At 36.3% G+C, this 18,668-nt stretch overlaps 1 protein-coding gene across 1 annotated transcript in view; it reads right to left on the bottom strand.

Annotated features, from left to right (window-relative positions):
* Nucleotides 1-6,096: 6,096 nt before the first annotated feature.
* Nucleotides 6,097-18,668, bottom strand: part of LOC149420301 (uncharacterized) — a 153,712-nt gene continuing 141,140 nt past the window's right edge. The window contains exon 2 of the mRNA XM_089636337.1: nt 6,097-12,727. Within this exon, the coding sequence (XP_089492463.1) occupies nt 12,670-12,727 (58 nt within the window). The 3' untranslated portion in view covers nt 6,097-12,669. The remainder of the gene's footprint in view (nt 12,728-18,668) is intronic.

Here is an 18,668-nt window from a genome sequence, read left to right as displayed (position 1 = left end):
GAAGGGACGTACCTGACTTACTTACCCAGATTTAGATTTTGATTGTTGAATCAAATTTGAATGATATCGACTGTGCTATGTTCAAAGGTTCCCCACGTTTGGGAAAATCCACCATATGGTTATTTTGTAGGCGTAAATATGTGTAAATTTGAGAAACATAAATTTCTTAAGAAGTTGAATAAAACTTCCGTTATAAGAAGGGTTTTTAGTGGAATAATGCCTTTGAGTGTAGAAATGAACAGTAAATAGTCGATGTGGATGAATAATACAAGTTTTTTTGATGGGATAGGGTAGGGAATTGTTTAGGAAAGCAAATAAGAAAATCATTTAGAACTTAGAGAATAGTTTTATTGATATCACATACGAGTACCGATCGGATGATTATGTCAACTCTAAGGTACCTAGTACAGTGATCAATCCCCCAGCTACTCCGTAAGTATATAAATATGGGATTTCTTTCTCTGACTTAAAATTACGCAAATTATTTTAGGACAATATTGTACGAAATTTGTCGCCAAGGGCGATTGTCTACCTAATGTTACCACTGCACAAGTGCCGGATTGGCTCGGCGGACCTCCCGTCAACCCAAAACCAACCCGGCAATCCACAGACCTAAGTCTTCGGATTCCAATGTTGGATGCGTTTCTACTTGGTGATACAAAGTTTGGTTGATTCGGAATGCCCCAAGGATCCCTATGGATGCATTGATCGGTTTGCTCCTCGCTAAGACAGACAGAAAATAACTTTTGCTTGTTATTTTGAGTGCCAGCTCTACTCTCTTTGAAAGACTACCCGAGGAAGCATGAAAGAGAGTAGTAGGTGCGCTCGCCTCGCCTTTCGGTGTTAATATTTATGTGTAAGTTAAATAATGCAAAAAGAACGATCATTGTGGAGGGCGTATTGGTAGTAGGCGAACACAACTACTACATAACCAGTAATACTTCAAGCAAGAAGATACAAGAAAGTAGAGGTACCACTCTGGCTCTCATCGGAACCAGTCGCCGAAGTATAGTGCATAGTGCAGGCATAAAGGAATTTACAGCTTTCATTGTTAGATGTAGGAATAAAACGTATACAATATCATACTGCAAGCACAAATACACATTTGCTTCAGCAAAAGTGATATGCGACGATGCTATAAAGTTTACAAAGGATAAACTGAACGTACAAAAGACGTATAGTGTGTAATTGTAGTTTTATATTGTATTGGTAAAGTGAGCCGTGTATGGAGGTAGATCACACGACCACGGCTTGCAATACGACACCACTTTGCTTCGTGGATTGAATGTGTGGCTAGTACTTGATAGCCGGGTTCTGCTCTAGTTAAGTTGTCTTCTGTCTGTCCCCTCCTCAGTCGTGTCCGAGAGAGATGGACCGTAGGCCTCCCTCCCCTCTGCAGTATGCAGAGAAGATGGGTTACATGTTTTTAGTCACATCACCTCCCAGGAGCACAGGATTAGTGAGAAGGTAAATTATTATTTTTATCATACGAGCAATTCGAATGTAGTAATAATAAATTTATTAACATTCAGTACATATTTGGCCTAAAAATTTAACCTATTTCATATAATATTATGATATATAATACACAGGGCAAGGGATAACCAACCATCTGTGACGCGGTTGGCGTATTTACAGGGAATATTATTTATATTTTGTTTTGTTTTACACTCATTTATAGGTACAACAGAATTCATTTTTATTATCTAAGTACGGCGTATTTGCTCCGCACAGTTAGGAAAGAGAGTCTGGTACCGCTGACCGATCACTCGAACAAATCCTTACGTTAAACTAAAACTTGAACAGTCAAAATAACAATCAGAACAAACTATACATAAAGTAATTTTCACAAATACATTAGTGGAATATTGCGACGAAATCAACAGAGTATAATATACTATTTACAAAATATCGTGAAACAACAATGGGGGGTGCTCTAATAATAAAATCAGTATCGTAGATATATTGCTATTTTTACCTGGCTTTGCCCGAGTTTCAACACAATTTTTTTTTAAATGTTTGAAAATGAAACTTTTTGCAAAACAAACAATTTTAACAGCAAAAATTCCAGATTTAAAAAGTTGTGTAAATTTTATGACGCTAGAGCTCACTGTTCACGAGTTTTTAGTGGAAAACAAGTTGTAACAACAGATTTTACAGCATTATGGTTTGTGGTAAGTTTGTACAAGTAGCGAAACGCATGGAAGTTGAATGGATATGTTAGGTTAGGTTGTACCTTTGACCGAACCCATAGTTCCGACCTCACAATATTACATTGGCAAATGAGATGAGAAATCACAAAATATCTATTTTAACGGAAATATTTAAAAATAAAATATGGATCGTGACATGACATAAATAACACCCAAAATTGTAAACAAAAATGTGAAAGGAACTTCATTGATAGACTGAAGCACTTTTCTCTGGGGATAGATGGTTTATCGTAGAGACCTTTTAGGTTTATTGGAACTTCCACTCGTGCGAGAAACTATCTTATATACAAGGACTAGTGTTTAACAATAGGGTTCTTCCTGTCCTGTGAACACTGGTTTGTCTACGGATCATTCTCTCTCTTTCTGGTGAACGATGTAACTTATTTCGGTATCACTTGGAAATAATGTATTGCATCGAGTACTTATGAGAAGCGTGTTTTTTCTTCTTTTTGTGTCTCAGAATTCTGGGTGCGTCTGAAAGTCGATGGCGTATTACGCTTGACAATGTCTTTTTACCGATGGCGTTTTTAAATCGACGGGGTCTTAAATCGATTGTGTCTTACAATGACCTTGTGATGACGTCTTACGAAAGATTAATTGATTAAGAATGGAATATGATTCCTTCCACCATATGGTAACGACTGAAAAATAATATTTTTAAATGGGTGTTTTCTCGTTTTGGTATCTCAGAAATAATGTGGATACATTTCAAAATCGATTGCGTCGTTTAATCGATGAGTTGTTTGGAAGGAATATGATTCCTTATTGCGTATAGTTATCGTTGATACCTTTTGGTAATTTGGTAATATATCGATTGTAAGACGTCATAGATTATGGTACGGCAAACGCTATCGATTATAAGACGTCATAGATTATGGTACTGCAAACGCTATCGGTTATAAGATGACATAAATTTTAAGACGCATCTAGAATTCTGAGACAATCTAGAGTTTTTAAAAATTATTTTTACAGTGTGTCTTAACGCACGTGGACGTACAAACTTTAGTGGGTATTCGTTCCCTGGTTGTTCTCAAATCCGAGGCAGTATGACTACCTACTGCAGCTGGGAGGTTGTGATACAGAGGCTGTGTGCTGTGTGGCGGGAGGATGGGAGGACGGGAGGACGGGAGGACGGGAGGTGTGGGGATGGGGAGCAGGGGAATACTCCGGGTGACCTCAGGCGGGCCGAGTCAAGGCTGAGGGAGCAGAGAGGGGGGGAGAAAGGAAGGGGCCAGGGCGGCAGGAAGGAGGCGGGAAATCAATACTTACAAACAAACTTTCAGTGAGCTACGTCGCTTGCAATTACTGAATGCGATTCGAATATAAAACAACGTTTCTGGAGGAAACGTCTCTCTGGCAAATATTAACTTTAACTTCTTCACAAAACTGCTTTTGGTAAACATTATACTTCTTGTTATTCAGAAAAGCTGGTTTGGGAAATGAAATTATATTAAACCTCCACAGAAAAAGGTTTTTTTGGCAAACTTAACAAAACATTCATATAATTATTTTTACATGAACTAAAATCAAATTTCTGGCAAGTTTAAGGATGAGTTCGCTTATTTGAGTTATTCTTTCTACATTAAACTTCATTTAGTAACAAAACGTAATGTTTTTGAAGTAAACTTTTGTTAGAAACACGTTGTAATGTTTTTGTATTAAAATGTTTTTAGCAAACACTTTATTCTAATGTTTTTGCAATTAACTGTTGTTAGCATCAAATTATAGCGCTTCAAACTGCTTTTAGCAACAAATTATGATGTTTTTATACCAAACTGTTTTCAGCAACAAATTATAATGTTTATGCATCAAACTGTTTTTAACAAAAAATTGTAATTTTTTCTCGTGAAACACGGATTTGAAGAGAAACTACGGTAACATGGTATAGTCTTGAAGCCACAATTCTCTTTGCAAAATAACTCGCAGAATGCCGTTTATCCAGTCAGATATAAACCAGGCTACAGGGGTTCTACCAACCTACGATACACAGCCTACTAACTAACTCTCTGTGCGCCCAGATTGTAATTATTATTCCGCGTCTCCAGAAGACCTGGCAACATTGCGCGAAGCTTTTCGAGTCGTTGTCCTGCTCTACCCAGCGATCCTTAAGGCGTACTGTTTATAGCTCCGTTGCAGACTCTCCCTCTTTCTCAGTAACAACGCGTGTGTATGAAAAAGAAATTGCGACAGAGCTCTCGGCGGCGGGACTATAAAGGTTCCATCCAGGCTGAAACACACGCATACCACTGCACCGCCACGGAGGAACACAAAGAACTCTTTGCTAACAAAGAGAAATGGCAATAACATCCTAGACGACACTTCTGCAAGATAGTTATGACGCCTTTATCCATACACAGTAAGGACAAAGAAAATTATACTAAAGAAAAAACTTCATTTTATCAATGACTTTTGAAGTTACTATTACGCCTACAATTAAAAAATATATCATCTTTTTTTGACAGCGAAAAGTATTCTTCAAAGCTCCATAGTTCATGATGGAAACAACGTAGAGATCTGTAAGTAAGTGCGTTAAACTAGAAATTCAAGATAGAAAATTTTGTGCAAATTTAATAACGCCAGAGCTCACAGATTTAAAGTTTTTGCTGTTCTAGATTTTAAACTAACAGATTTTCTTCTTTATTTTCTTGAATTTAAATTTATTTTATGACGCATTTTTTACTTCATCGGTCAAAATATCAACTTAGTTTTAAAGGAAGTAAATTGAAAAACATATTTTAACAAAGAGAATCACAGAAATTAAACGCTCCAAGTGATATCTTGGAAAATAATCATTCTAATTGAAGTGTTGTATTTTTCACGAGTGTTAAAATAATAAGTCAATTCCCCCGTGGTTTCTAAACATATTGCCATGTTTCTACAACTCTCATCGCCCTAATCCTACAGACACAACATTTGACTATCTAATCATTCTTCTCTAACCATCTCTCCAATGGGTCCCAGGGACCACAACGCGCCGCCTTTTGCCCGAGTTTTAAAAACAACTCGGTTACTTTTCCTACACGGAGAAAAATGAGAATGGCTATTTTTATCAAGATACTGTTAAAAATGTGACTGCATCACCAATTACCAATAAAATAATAGTCATTCGGAATATATCTGAACACGTGGTAACGAAGGTGGCCTTGTCCGAATAAATATAATGGACGAGATGCGAAAAAAATATTTTTAAGAACACTTGTTCCGACTTGTTCGAGTTTGTTATGAAATTTGTCAAATCATTCGTTATAGGCCTCCAGTCCCGTTTTTAACAGGGAAACGAATAATTTGACCAGATTTTTAATAAATTAACAATATTTCACGTCAGGAAGTTTTCTCCGTGTAATATCAACATTCTGGTAAAAAACACTCTTGGGTCTCCTGGACTCCAAGATGCAACGGTGCGTTACCAGTGTTTGCTCTTACCTGGAATAGGCGTTATATTCTCTACCGATAATGATTTGTCATCTCTTATTCTGAATACTCATGTGTCAGGCTTCAATGTAGAAATTTTTCAGAGTTAAAGAAGTAAAGTTTCACAAAATATAAGCCAATCATTCTATGTCCAAAATTAACGATTTTCAATGATATTTTTCAACAATTTGTTTAAATACTCAATTATTTTTTCAACAATTAAAATAATGGCGTCTCTAAAATCTCAAAACAAAACAATTGCGTTGAATGAAATTTTGTAAGATTTTTAAGAATTTCACAATTGCGCTCACCGTTCAGATTTTGTTGCTAAGGAAACAGATTTTTTCTTTAAAATCATTGAATTAGCTTCATATTTTCATTTAAAAAAATGTGTTATTGATAAAAAGAAAATAATTTTGTTCAAATAACAAACCAAACCCTCAAAAGTAAAATTTGCAATAGTTTAATCATCCTAATGGAATCTGAGATTTAGTTTTAGAATTGAGATAAGTAGAGTTTGTTCCTTAATTAGAGATAATGATGGATATATTATATTGAAAACAAGTCTTTTTTTATCTACACGCAGAAAGCTTTCAACGAGTAAACTGAAAACTTTAAAATGTTTACAAAATTATTATAACATATTGCGAGATAAAAATAATTTAAAATACAAAATTTTAGTTAAAACGAATTTTATTTGTAGATAGAAAGGTTCGCGCTACCAGGGAGGCAGAACTTGTAGGAGGGAGGCCTACTGAAGGGGGCCGCGCGCTTTTTTCACGAAATTGCCTGAATTTTTTGTGTCAGAAAAGTGTTCTAGGTTTACCGACCGAGTTTTCCGCTTCTGTGTGTGTATGTTCTGTGTAGCGTGCTGTGTGCAGGTGTGGAAGTGAGGGTGAGATGAGGCTGCGATGGTGTGAGTGCATTTATATACACTTTACACGTATACAAGCGTGTTTACTGTGCCGGGACAGGGTTATCACTTCTTTAAACTATAAAGATGCCTGTGATTTAATGAAATGTAGCACTGGCCAAGACACCCATACAAGCCTGTGAGACTATGGCATCACTAAGAGATTTTTTGAAAAATATTAGAAAAAGGAAAATGTTGTAAAATGTCAGTAACATTTTAAAAGGTTTTCCCGAGATTCTTGCCAGGTTGTCATAATAGGTTTAATTCTAGTAGTTTGGTAACATAGATAGTTGACAGTAACCGTTTCAAAATAGTTTTTTGGATGAAATGTAACGGATCACTACGATTAGGGTCTGAAGAAAATGGGGAATATGAAGGAGAACCAGAAGGTTAAGGTTGGGATGCACCTGGCTATTCGAATCAGCCCACTAAATACAGTTGGTAAGTATTTATATTCTGAATGGTGGTCTCTCACCAGGGCGATGTCGAGAGTATCTTATAAATATCATTCAATTGGATAGTAGTAAGAATAAGAATATAAGATGGCTATGACCCTGGTGAGGGAGGGGGGTGATGCCAGCCCTCGTGTAGTGCACTCTGAGTGAGAGTGTGCGTGCGTGTGTTTGTGTTGTGTAGAGTGGCATCACCGGCTATTGATTTTCCCGCGCAGCTGAAGGAGACGGGGGGGGGGTGTGCCAGGGGAAGGGGGGATACGGTGAGTGATCTGTTCCCGGAGCAAGGAGGACGGGGGAATGTACTGGGGAAGGGGGAACCTTTACAATTCCCTAGTTTCCCAGGCATACTAGGATAAAGACTCCAATGTAATTACTCCGAGTCCTACATATTGAAATGCTTCATTTTATTAAATAACTACACGGGGAGGATGAACCCTGCGGCAAGACGAAGGGGTAGAAATACAAATAAGCAATACAGAACATAAAAAACATCCCCTTGAGGGACCTCTGAAGTGTCTGAAGAAAAATCACTATAAGGAATATTGGTTTTCGTTTTCAGCGGTGGTGAAATGCCGTAGCGTTATGGGAAATGAAGGGTGATAAACACAATATACTCAAGCTTGTACGAGTTTGTATGCGTGTGACATAAATGCTATCCTTGTGGTAGTGGGTCTATATATAACAGAACCCGAAGCGAGCCCAAGAACACTCGTAAATACTTATATCTTCTGCCTCGAGGCTCTTAACTTCAAACTTTAGGTACATCTTTCTAATCCCAAACTATTGTTAGATATTGTTGTTCGCAAAGATAAATTCTGCGGAAGTAATACAAATAAAGCGTGCTTTTCAAAACTTGGTCCATTAAACCGACAATTTGTTGGGCAATAAGAAAAAGTTCGCAAAGAAAATCGATGCGTCACTTAAAGATGGAGTGTGGGGGTAGCTCGGAGAATGGGAAAGAGAACAAAGAAGATGATACAAAGTAAATATTAATTAATTGATGATTCATGCGTCATGCTGTGACCCGAGTGTTTTTCCACTGTGCCGTAGATCCATATAACGCTTACACTCTGGCTGCCACAAACAGCCACTCAAAACTGCTTAGCAACGGCCAAAATTAATACAGATTTGCCCTCAAAACACACTTTAACAGTACACCTACTGTTACCACGTTAATACATCGTATGTATGCACGTAGATAGCCTGATTCTATTTTACTTTGTTTCACGGTGTCTGAATTGAGTGCTCTGGCAAATATATTGACGATAGCAAAACTCATTTTATATCTGAATAATTGATTGATGGACATATTGGGCTTGTCTATAATCCGCTGGGTTTATTAATTCTTGAAATAGAATGCCGGGCTCTAACTTTTTCAGTATTTTATTGGATTTCCATGACTCCTGTACTGCTTTTTCCATATATGTCACGTGTGTCCCATATGCATGTATTTGTATCACACCCATACATCCTTTGTGTGTCTTGATTTGATGCCTGCCATGAACTAATCTTTTAACTTCGTTTCATTGTATTCTCCCCCGATCTTGTCATTCTTCATTACTCCCCGCGCAATAGCTGTCCCTGAGAATTAGGTAAGAAGGAAAGGGAGTTAAAGGAGACAATTCAATCTACAATGCCCCGTTTGGTTGGGAAAATACGAGAACAATCATTTTGGGATAGCGTATGGATTGCTGGATTCAGAAATGTAGGTAATGAAACAATTTTCGAGTAAACTAAAACAAAATGGAGGTGAATATTGAATGACAGTTTATTAAAAAACGTGTTTAGAATTTAGATGAAAAGATTTGTGAGGGTTTTGGTATATTTTTATATTGTAATATCTCCCAAATATATTCTATTGGATAATGAAAGTTATTCCCAGTAAAACACTAGCTAAAAGTATGATAACTAGTAGTTGTTGGTTACATAGAAATCAAAACAATCGCCACAGAGACAAACTGATGTTGAAGTAAGCGGACTGGGTGAAATAATGGTAAGGCCTGAGGACTGGAGAAAACTTGCTAAATACCAGAGACGGTATAGAACAGGTAATCTTTTGTGGAACAGGCCAAATACACACAACCCAGCGATTATGAGTTGTTGAATAAAAGCAACCTACTTGTGAAAGAAGACTGGAGCAAGATGGGAAGGCATGAGGATATGAGGACTGTAGGTGAATGGCAAGGAACCGGATCCGGTGGAGAATATTTACAGATCAGGCCAAATAATATCCTGGGATGACGAGATGTTGAATGAATCCCTAACAAAATTTTGTTGAACCCACCCATTCCTAATAATAGACTTTACAATACTGTTCGAAACGTAGCTAAAGATGAATTACCACTTATTTTATAAAAGGCTTGTTAATTATACTGAGAGGCCTAATCATTTGAACGCTTTACACAAGGTCCATGCACCATTAAAACAAATAAGTGAATTGGGTTTCAGCGAGTAAGTGTGTCGAGGACGGACTATAATATTATGTATAGTACTAGTTTCAGGCATTATGTGTTCAGTCACACTAAGGCATGGAGCAGACTGTTTGCTCGGCTCAAGGATATGCTAATGTATGGAGGAGCCAACATAATAACATATATTTCATACATTATGCATGGGAATGGGGATTCATCATCGATGTCAACCCGGACCGAATAAATTTGTGAGTAAAACTGAATAATTTTGTTTAAAAAATGATTATGCAAAGTTATTTGAATATTCTTGGCATTCGTGAATTTTATATAGTTATACCGTTTTGACTTGGGCTAACAGTGAGAGCTAGGACCAATGTTTCAAAGCATGTGGGTTCAAATAAATGTTAAAGTGTCTAAAATAAATCATTATAAAATACATCATTTCTTTCGTTTGTTTCTATCTTGACTTTACATATTGCTGGTCTTGCTGCTCGGCTTTGCCAGGTATTTGGATTAAAAAAGAAACAAATCATACTATGACAATATCTTTTCATAGTAAATTTAATTTTATAAAGCTCTCTAGGCCATGACGTGAATGCCGTTACTAGCTTAACATAGTTGCATTGACTTCGGAATTCGATAGAAACAAACTGTACAATTTTCAGGACACCAGAGCATAAGCCACAGTCATTCCACTTTGTATTATAAAAGTTTAAATATTACATAGTAATGTTTAAAACATGGGTTCATATTAATCGTCCATACCATGGTATGCACGTTATTTATTGGTATTCTATTCCGCCGGCATAAATTATGCGAACTACGCTCGTCTTATCGATCGAAGTGGGAAGCGATTTTAATGTTCAGGTGGGGGGAGGAATTTAAGGGTGTGCTTATTAAATATTTCGGAGCATAACATATTAAAGAATTTCTCCCCAGCATTTCTGTAAAAGCGACACGCGAAAGCAGACCCTATGTAAGGGCCTTGAGGGACGCCTGTCGCCTGCAGCGAGAGGGTGAGAGACCCAGTATTAAAATGCCAGAAACATCTGACTCTACCCTAGCCCCTCCCCCTTCATGCCATCCACTGCTCGAGCTCAATATACAGAATGTTACACGCCATTTTTACAACAACTATAAAAATAATGTTACTGACGATAGCCGAAAGATTAAAAAATACAAATGAAATACTAGACTGAACCATCATGTTCATGTTTGTAGCACTTAAAAAATAAGAACTTTTTTTTGTAAATGAGAATTGAACCCATAAACTTCTAACAAAGAGTCATCGTTTTTACTACTTCACTACAAAGGTCATACTTTTGATGGTTTCACCAAGATAGACAAAACATTATTGTGAGAAAAAGATGTGGTTAGGTCTGTTTTGAGATAAATTTTTTTATCGCTAGATGTTAATTAACCAATTGCAATTAAAACTTGAATGTGTTTTTGTGGTTTGTTTGTTGTATAATTAGCATATTGGTGTTATGAAGTGTGCACATAGTATTTAGCATTTGACTATAATTAAATGCAAGGTTGAGAGCTGGATGGGTGTGGTTGTACTGTGGCCAGAGTGAATACTGCAGACAACGGGTAAATAATACGACAGTTCGCTCATACATAATGTATTCGTATTCATGGAATCTTATGTACGAGCACTTCGGAGCGGTATTAGAAATATATGGGATTTTGGTACACGCTTCACCCATCTCCCTCCATATACAGTTATACAGTCTTCATCATGTCCATATAAAGTATCTCTTTGATCAGCGATATAGTCATTCATAATGGACAAGAAGCGCTATTATTTCGTGCTTTGTATCAATTGGAAATGCAATGTTTAAAAAAAGTTTGATTAGGAGGTCCGCAAGGCCCTTTCTTGGGTCCACTTTAAGAAATAGTTATAATCTTTTTGAGTTCATACCTTATCAATCAAATAACAATAGAAGCCTGACACACTTGCGAGTATAATATTAATTTTGTAGCATTCTTTTATTTTTGTACAATTATGCTAACAATGGAAAGGTTGTAATAACCTTGGAAGAATAGTTGTGAAAAGTAACACCCCGTACCGACAAAACTTCGCACAGTAAATAATCTGTATCTTTAGATACGATTACTTAAAAAAAATGCATAAAAAGTTATTCGATCCTAACATCTTGTGTGATATTTGTACAAATTTACACCTAATGGGTATACCTTTCCCTACATTGCACGCTTCCGACCATCAAACCGTCGAACTATCAAACAATCCAATCAACCATCAGACAAACCATTTGACCGACTATCTCCAACCAAACTTCTCTGGGCAACAGACAACAATAGACAGCGGTATGATATAAAAATATATTATGTACTAGTGGTACAATCATCTGTACACTCGGGTTGACTGTACACTCGAGGGTTACTGTACATTGTACATCGGTAGGACTAACGCGGGATGCAACCCGCACTAAATTTCACTTAGGTACTTATTATTATATTACAACATTATTTTATAGAGTTATTGCAATTCATAAATTACATAATACATAGAGAAGCGTAATGCAATCCTTACAGTCCCTTAAGAGTCCTTGTTTCACTTCACTGGTTCACAGCAAAGTTCACCGTTCAATTCACTAGGTAGTTCACTGTGACGGTTACTGGTTGATACACCGAGGTGATCATTGGGAGAGCCCTAGCCAATTTAATTCACGGGATAATCTATTGTTGTTGTTTCGATATGACAATCACTGGGTGATTCACTGTGGTGCTCATTGATATTAATGTATGGTTCACTGAGGTGATCATTGAATTCAATGTTTAATTATCTGACGTGGTTCTTAAAATCACTGCGTGAAACACTGAGGTGATCATTGAAATCAATGTTAGATTCACCGAGGTTATCAATGAATTCAATTTTGTTTCACTGAGGTGATCATTGAAATCAAAGAATGATTCACCGAAGTTACCATTAAAAGCACTGGGTGTTTCACTGAGGTAAACATTGATATTAATGTATGATTAAAAAAATGTCACTGTTTTATGCTCCGTGCATTTCATTGGTGCAGTTCATCGCGGCGGGTGTCTGTGCAGATCTGCGCTGCAGTCGCGGCGCATGTCGTTGAGGAGTTCAGCGCGGAGTTGACCGCGTAGTTCTCCGGGTAGGTCTCCGGGAAGGTCACCGGTAAGGTCACCGGGCAGCTCAGCGGAAAGGTCACCGGGCAGGTTACCGTGGAAGCAAGCGGGCCCCCCCCTCACCAGCGGCGCTGGGGGGGCTCACTGGGTCAGTCCCCGTTCACTGTCACTGTGGTCCAGTTCCACGGGCTGTTGTAGTTCTTCTGACTGTAACAAGGAGAAGTATATGTTAGTCACTGCTTTATACATTAATAAACGTATCATGAAATTACAAACAATTATATAACCAAGCACAAAGAAGTGGTTTTTTCCGTAATTGACAACCTCCGTGGTCGAGGGGTAAGGCTCTCGATTAGCAATCCTGAGGACGCGGGTCCAAATCCCGACGTGCGCAAATAAATTTTATCTGATTGATTTGTATTATTTCGCAATTTAATAATATAAAAATAACATAGGGTATATTTGCAGCACGTTCCAGAGCAGAACATATTTTCTACTAATAATTGAAACGTTGCTTTGATTGATTTTAACCGAGTTTGGAGACCGGTCTGAATAGCCAGCCACTTGTCCACCTTCCTTTTGCCCATCTCCTTCATCTTCAGTCATCCACTGTCGGTCTCTATAGTCTCCAGATAGTTGGGAACAGTTCTTGGGCGGTATTCAAATTTTAAAAAAACTCAACAAGGTTTCGAAAGTTCTTGAAATGTGTATACAAACGTTCATAAAAGATCGAAACTACTAACATACCCCGATTCATATATGTATATGCAGGTAAAACAGAAAAATAAAAATGCATATCTAGATAATTATGCTAAACAGTTAAATGTCAACGTTAGTAACCTTGTTGCCTCGACTCACTGCTGGTGTTTGTACGAAATTGTCACCAAAAATCATGGTGCAAAAGATTAATAGTACAGTCTTCGAATACGAAGGTAACTATAAAACAGTTAGTGGCATTGCCTTCAGAAGGTGATACAGATCTTATGTGTAGGAATATAATATTGTCTTCTGACACCTTAATAGATTAGATTAGGCTATAATTGTGAGAATAAGGACAGTTTGTTTTTTAAAATCCGCTAAAATCGACCAACCAATTGGCAAAAGAAAGAAACGAATAGATTCAAAAAATTATTTTAATATCTCAATTATGTACATGGCCAATGTGGTGATCAGATAACTCATCGAAATGACAATTCAACACGCCTTCAAAGTGATATAAAGTCATGAAAAGTGATGAAATAAAAACAAAAAATATGAAATAAGTTAAATAAGTAAGGTAGGTTTGGTTTATAGGTAATTTTTTTTACTACTTTTTTAAGGTGTGTTGAAATATCACTGTGTTGAGTTATCACGGAACCCTCGTGGAGCTTCATTTACATCTCTTGAAAAACATTTTTTTTTCATTGACATGGACCCCCTGTAGGTCTATATCGACCCACGGGGTCAATAACCACTTCGGGAATGACTGCTCTAAACACTTGTTATTTGTTTTTGGGGTGTTATGCCGTGTTGCGCTAACTCCTTCTTTAGCCAACGTTTCGGACAGCATTGCAGTGTCCATCATCAGGGCAAATGTGTTATTTTGATATACTAGTATAGATAACACATCTGCACTGATGATGGACACTGCAATGCTGTCCGAAACGTTGGCTAAAGAAGGAGTTAGCGCAGCACGGCATAACACCCCAAAAACAAATAACAACAATACTTTTGGCCGTGAAAATCTTAAATCATATTTATTCATTTTTATATATACTAGTGGAATGCTTCACTATGTCATTCTCGGGAGTCTTCGACTTCATCCATCATTCACTACTGTGTACCACAAATTTACTGTTAAAAAACCTAATTACATCGACTATAATTCGTCTCCGTATCTCAATACGGTGCAGAGATATTGCGTTAAGGCCCCGTAGTAAGCGTTCAAAAATGGTTTGAAAGGGAGATATGTAAATACGAATGTAAGAGGGAGCGCGCTATTATTAAAAAAAATATTATTAATAATTAAAAATATTATTAATATTAAGCCCAAAATATTTAATAAAACACGACTCGTTTGAAAGCAAAATTCTCTAGAAAAATGCTTTAGTTGCATTTAAAGATACACTGTGAATTTTTCATGCCTATTGCATAATAATAGAACAAAACGTGTTTTAAATCATTTTCGGAGCTTACTTTAGTATTTTTTTCTATTGAGAGAATTTCATATAATTAACGTTTTGGCATAACAAATGTATACATATTATCTTCAAAAAAATGAAAATTAGTTTATAATTATAATTTTTATTTTAGATCAGCGCCACCTATCGGGTCCACAACTATTCTATATTTCAATCTGGAACCAACAATACACATTTACAAAATTTAATCGGATTAGCGTGTACGAAAACAGTGCCACGTGATTTTTATATATTAAGATAGATGTTATCACGTATTTTCTGCTGCTCAAAAAAAAACATGAAGTATAGGGTGACACCGAGATCATATAAGGCCTAAGGCGAAAGTACATTTTGAGTAAACAATTTATGGGATAGATTACAAGTCAGCACCCCAACCGATCCCCGCTACGTGCAGCAGATATTTATACCCAATCTCTCATCTTCAACTTATCATCAAGTCAAGTTAGTATGGAAACCCTAAGGCGATGTAATGAACGTAAACACAGCAAAAAATTTCTGGAGACTCGAGTAGAGGTGAATTCCTTTTTTACCGATATTTTTTGGCCGTTATTTTCGTACTTCCCTATTTTTCAAAGTTATTACATATTGTATGTAATGAAAGCTGTACGTGTACGGTGTACGTAGATTAGATTGTAGGAAAAGATTAGAAGTTTCAAATTTTATTCCGTACAGGAGACTACGATTTTGAAGAAAAAGCTTTACGGTTTTCGACATCAAAAATACTAATTTCGGTTGTCTGTGAAATCTGGAAATAGGCTCAAATTTTGTTTAGATTTCGATCAGACAAAGAAGAATTCCGACTTATATAATATTTTTAATAGAAAATAAATTTAATTGTGATATTCAAAGTGGAACTGATTTTTCAAGAATTCAGATTATTCATGATTTTTTACGGGGTCTGCGCTAGAGTATATATATAATTGTGACCTATTTGTACCATTTTATGATATTTTGTTAATTCAGTTAAATAATGGCTAAAAATTCTAGGTATCTTATATTTTACTATTCGTAAAACTGTTTTCGCTAATCTATCCATATACAGGATGTATCGGCACGTACCCGACAAACTTTAACCAGCTATTCCTTAGCATATTTGGAGTAAAAAATCTTATGTGCACTTTGCAGTCCGGTAACGTTTTTTTTAATAAAAAAATTATTATTCATATTTTCACCACTGTTTTATCCTTTGTCAAAGTTTAAAAACCCATCTGGCAATATTTTATTCGAATTCCGTTGAATAATGCACGTGTGTACCTATATTGGCGCACTTTTACAATCACAACGAAATGGCACGGCACCATTCGTCTCATTTTTAACTATTATTATTTAGTGTGTGCGAAAGAGCGAAGACTCTTTTCGACATACTTGCTTATAACAGCTGTTGAACACGAAAAGCAATGCCAATAACAGTGATGTAGTGTGGAAATTTTTTAATTTTTTTGTTTTTAATTGAAAAAAAATGCTACCGGACAGCAAAGTGCCTATAACATTTTTTACTCCAAATGTGCTGGAAAAAAAGGAATAGTTGGTTAAAGTTTGTCGGGTTAGTGCCGATACACCCTGTATATAAAAATGATTACAGTGCAATAAATTATATATACATTTATAAATTGTAGAAAAAACCGGGACGCCCGAGGAAGAATTAACGAATTAATTCTGCACTGGAATCAAATTAAACGGTTTAATGTAGTTTTTTAACAGAAACAATGTGGAATAGAGTAGCGAATGGAAGAAAAAGTCGGGGACGACCGAGGAAGACTTAATGCATTATCTCTGCACTGGAATGAGATACGGAGTCAAATTTTAACAGAAACAATGTAGATTTCACGATACTACATGAAGGGAATTGTAGAATAAGTCAGGGACGTCCGAGGAAGACAAGGTATCAAGGAAAATGGATCAACTGTGTGTGTAAAATTGTGTGGTTAAATGTGGCGTATGTGATGAACAAAGAAAGGTGTATAAGGAGAACGGATGTCGTAAAAGTGAATGGTAGATGATGTCGAAGATGCCCGAGGAAGACATGGCACGATCAAGTGAAACAAAATACATGAAGAAGTATAGGAACATATTACGATTGTATTAAGACGGAAGACGCGGACTTTGTTAACAATCTGGTTGATTTGACAAATGTCGACTGGTCCCTCAATGAAAATATAAAAAAGCAGTAATACCCATTTGCACAACACTATCAGAGAAATATTTTATATTTTAAAAACGGAACGCATAATCGAATTGGCCGGATTTCAAAGCATTTCAAAACAGACAATAGAGCAGGTCAATAACATCGCAAATGTCATCTGATGAAACGTGAAGTTTGCAATTAAACGCAATATGCGGAAATGACCGTGTTCTTGAGGTTTGGTACAAAGTGGTACCACGGTATAATACCCCAAAAACAAACAACAAAAATGCTTTTGGCCGTGAGAATCTAAAAACTTACCAAAGTGGTACCAGTCTAAAAAACTGAATATTATTATGAAAAAAGATTTTAACCCGAATAGTATACGGTCCTCTTCATCGTAAACTACACCAACGCTGCAGCGGCCTATTAGGGAATCTTTATAAATAAGGCTGAGAGCGTTCAGATAGTTGTTATTCGATGCCTGTGGCCTGTTATAAACGAAAGGTCACGTGAGGTGGCAATAGTCTTCTTTTAAAGTGATGTTCTTGAGGAGTTAGAAGAACATAGTAGAAGAAATTACTGGTTAAACACTGGTGGAATTGGCTGAAGCCGATGCAACACGGAGTGGAGCATTCGGAATCTGATTAAATCACGTAGTCCTTATGTAGATGGCGATAAGCTTGAAATTCCCGCTTAACACCAGCCACCAGATTTATGAGGAAAAAAAAATTGTCAAAAATGTTTTATTTAATTTTGTGAAGTTAACTTAATTTGCCACACTATACAATAAAATTGTATGAGAAAAGGGACTCGTAAGTAGGAGATTTTGCACCTTTAAGCTGTTTTTATAGGCCTGATATCGCGAATAAGTAAGTGCATCCAAAATATGTTTTAAAAGTATATCTAAATACACGCTAGATACTACATCAACAAGTTTTGATTAAAACAATCAAATTTTTAAAATCAAACATTGCTATGTACATTAAATTATCGGCTCACTGAATGAAGTTATGAATGAGTTATTAATTGAAATAATGAATAGGCGCGGGACAGTAGTTTGGCAACGTCGCAAATAATAATGCCTTACGCACAAGTTGAACCAATTTTACCTTTTTACATGAAAAGCACCCCTAAAAGTTGAAATTTAAAAAAAAAGGTATTTTTCTTTTTTATTTGTACTATTATGTAAAATCACTTCCCGAAGTTAGTGCACTTTACTCTCGGACACATTGTATAATGTTAAATTGCGAAAACATTCGGATATTCATGAACACGTGTTCCGACATCGTGATAATATATTCGTAATTTACTAAAAGTTTATCAGAAAACCTCTGAATTCATTCGTTAAGGCCGGCAATCCATTGTTTAACCGGATTACCAATAAAAATAAACAAATATTGTATCACTTTTATTCTTCTGGACACAAATAGACCTATGTACCCATATAACTTCTCCGCTTCTACTATTTTGTTTTGTTGAATCTTTTAAACTCAATTATATGCGTGAGGATCATGGAACTAGTATCCATACCAAAGATATTAGAATAATATCTTTGATCCATACTCTTTGGTCTTTGATCCATACTCTTTGGTGAGGATTCATTTTTGCCATTATGTTTACATTCTTCCTTATTGCATTAATTTTTAAGTGTTTACTCTGATACAAAATGCTTGTATTTTTTTAAAAGAAAAGCCCACTAGGGCGTGTAATAAATAAAAAAATAAAAAAAAATAAAAAAAGTTAAGAGGCCTTATAAAAAAACTTAACAAAAAAATGTTCAATCATTTCAGAGGCCAAGATGTGTTCTCTTCGCAGTATTTAATTAAATCATCTATGTATTTCC

Source organism: Hesperophylax consimilis, chromosome 10 (genome assembly GCF_061612785.1).
Source record: "Hesperophylax consimilis isolate HC1 chromosome 10, BYU_Hcon_1.0, whole genome shotgun sequence".
Classification (NCBI taxonomy): Eukaryota; Metazoa; Arthropoda; class Insecta; order Trichoptera; family Limnephilidae; genus Hesperophylax; species Hesperophylax consimilis.
This window is presented reverse-complemented; position numbering and strand designations above follow the sequence as displayed.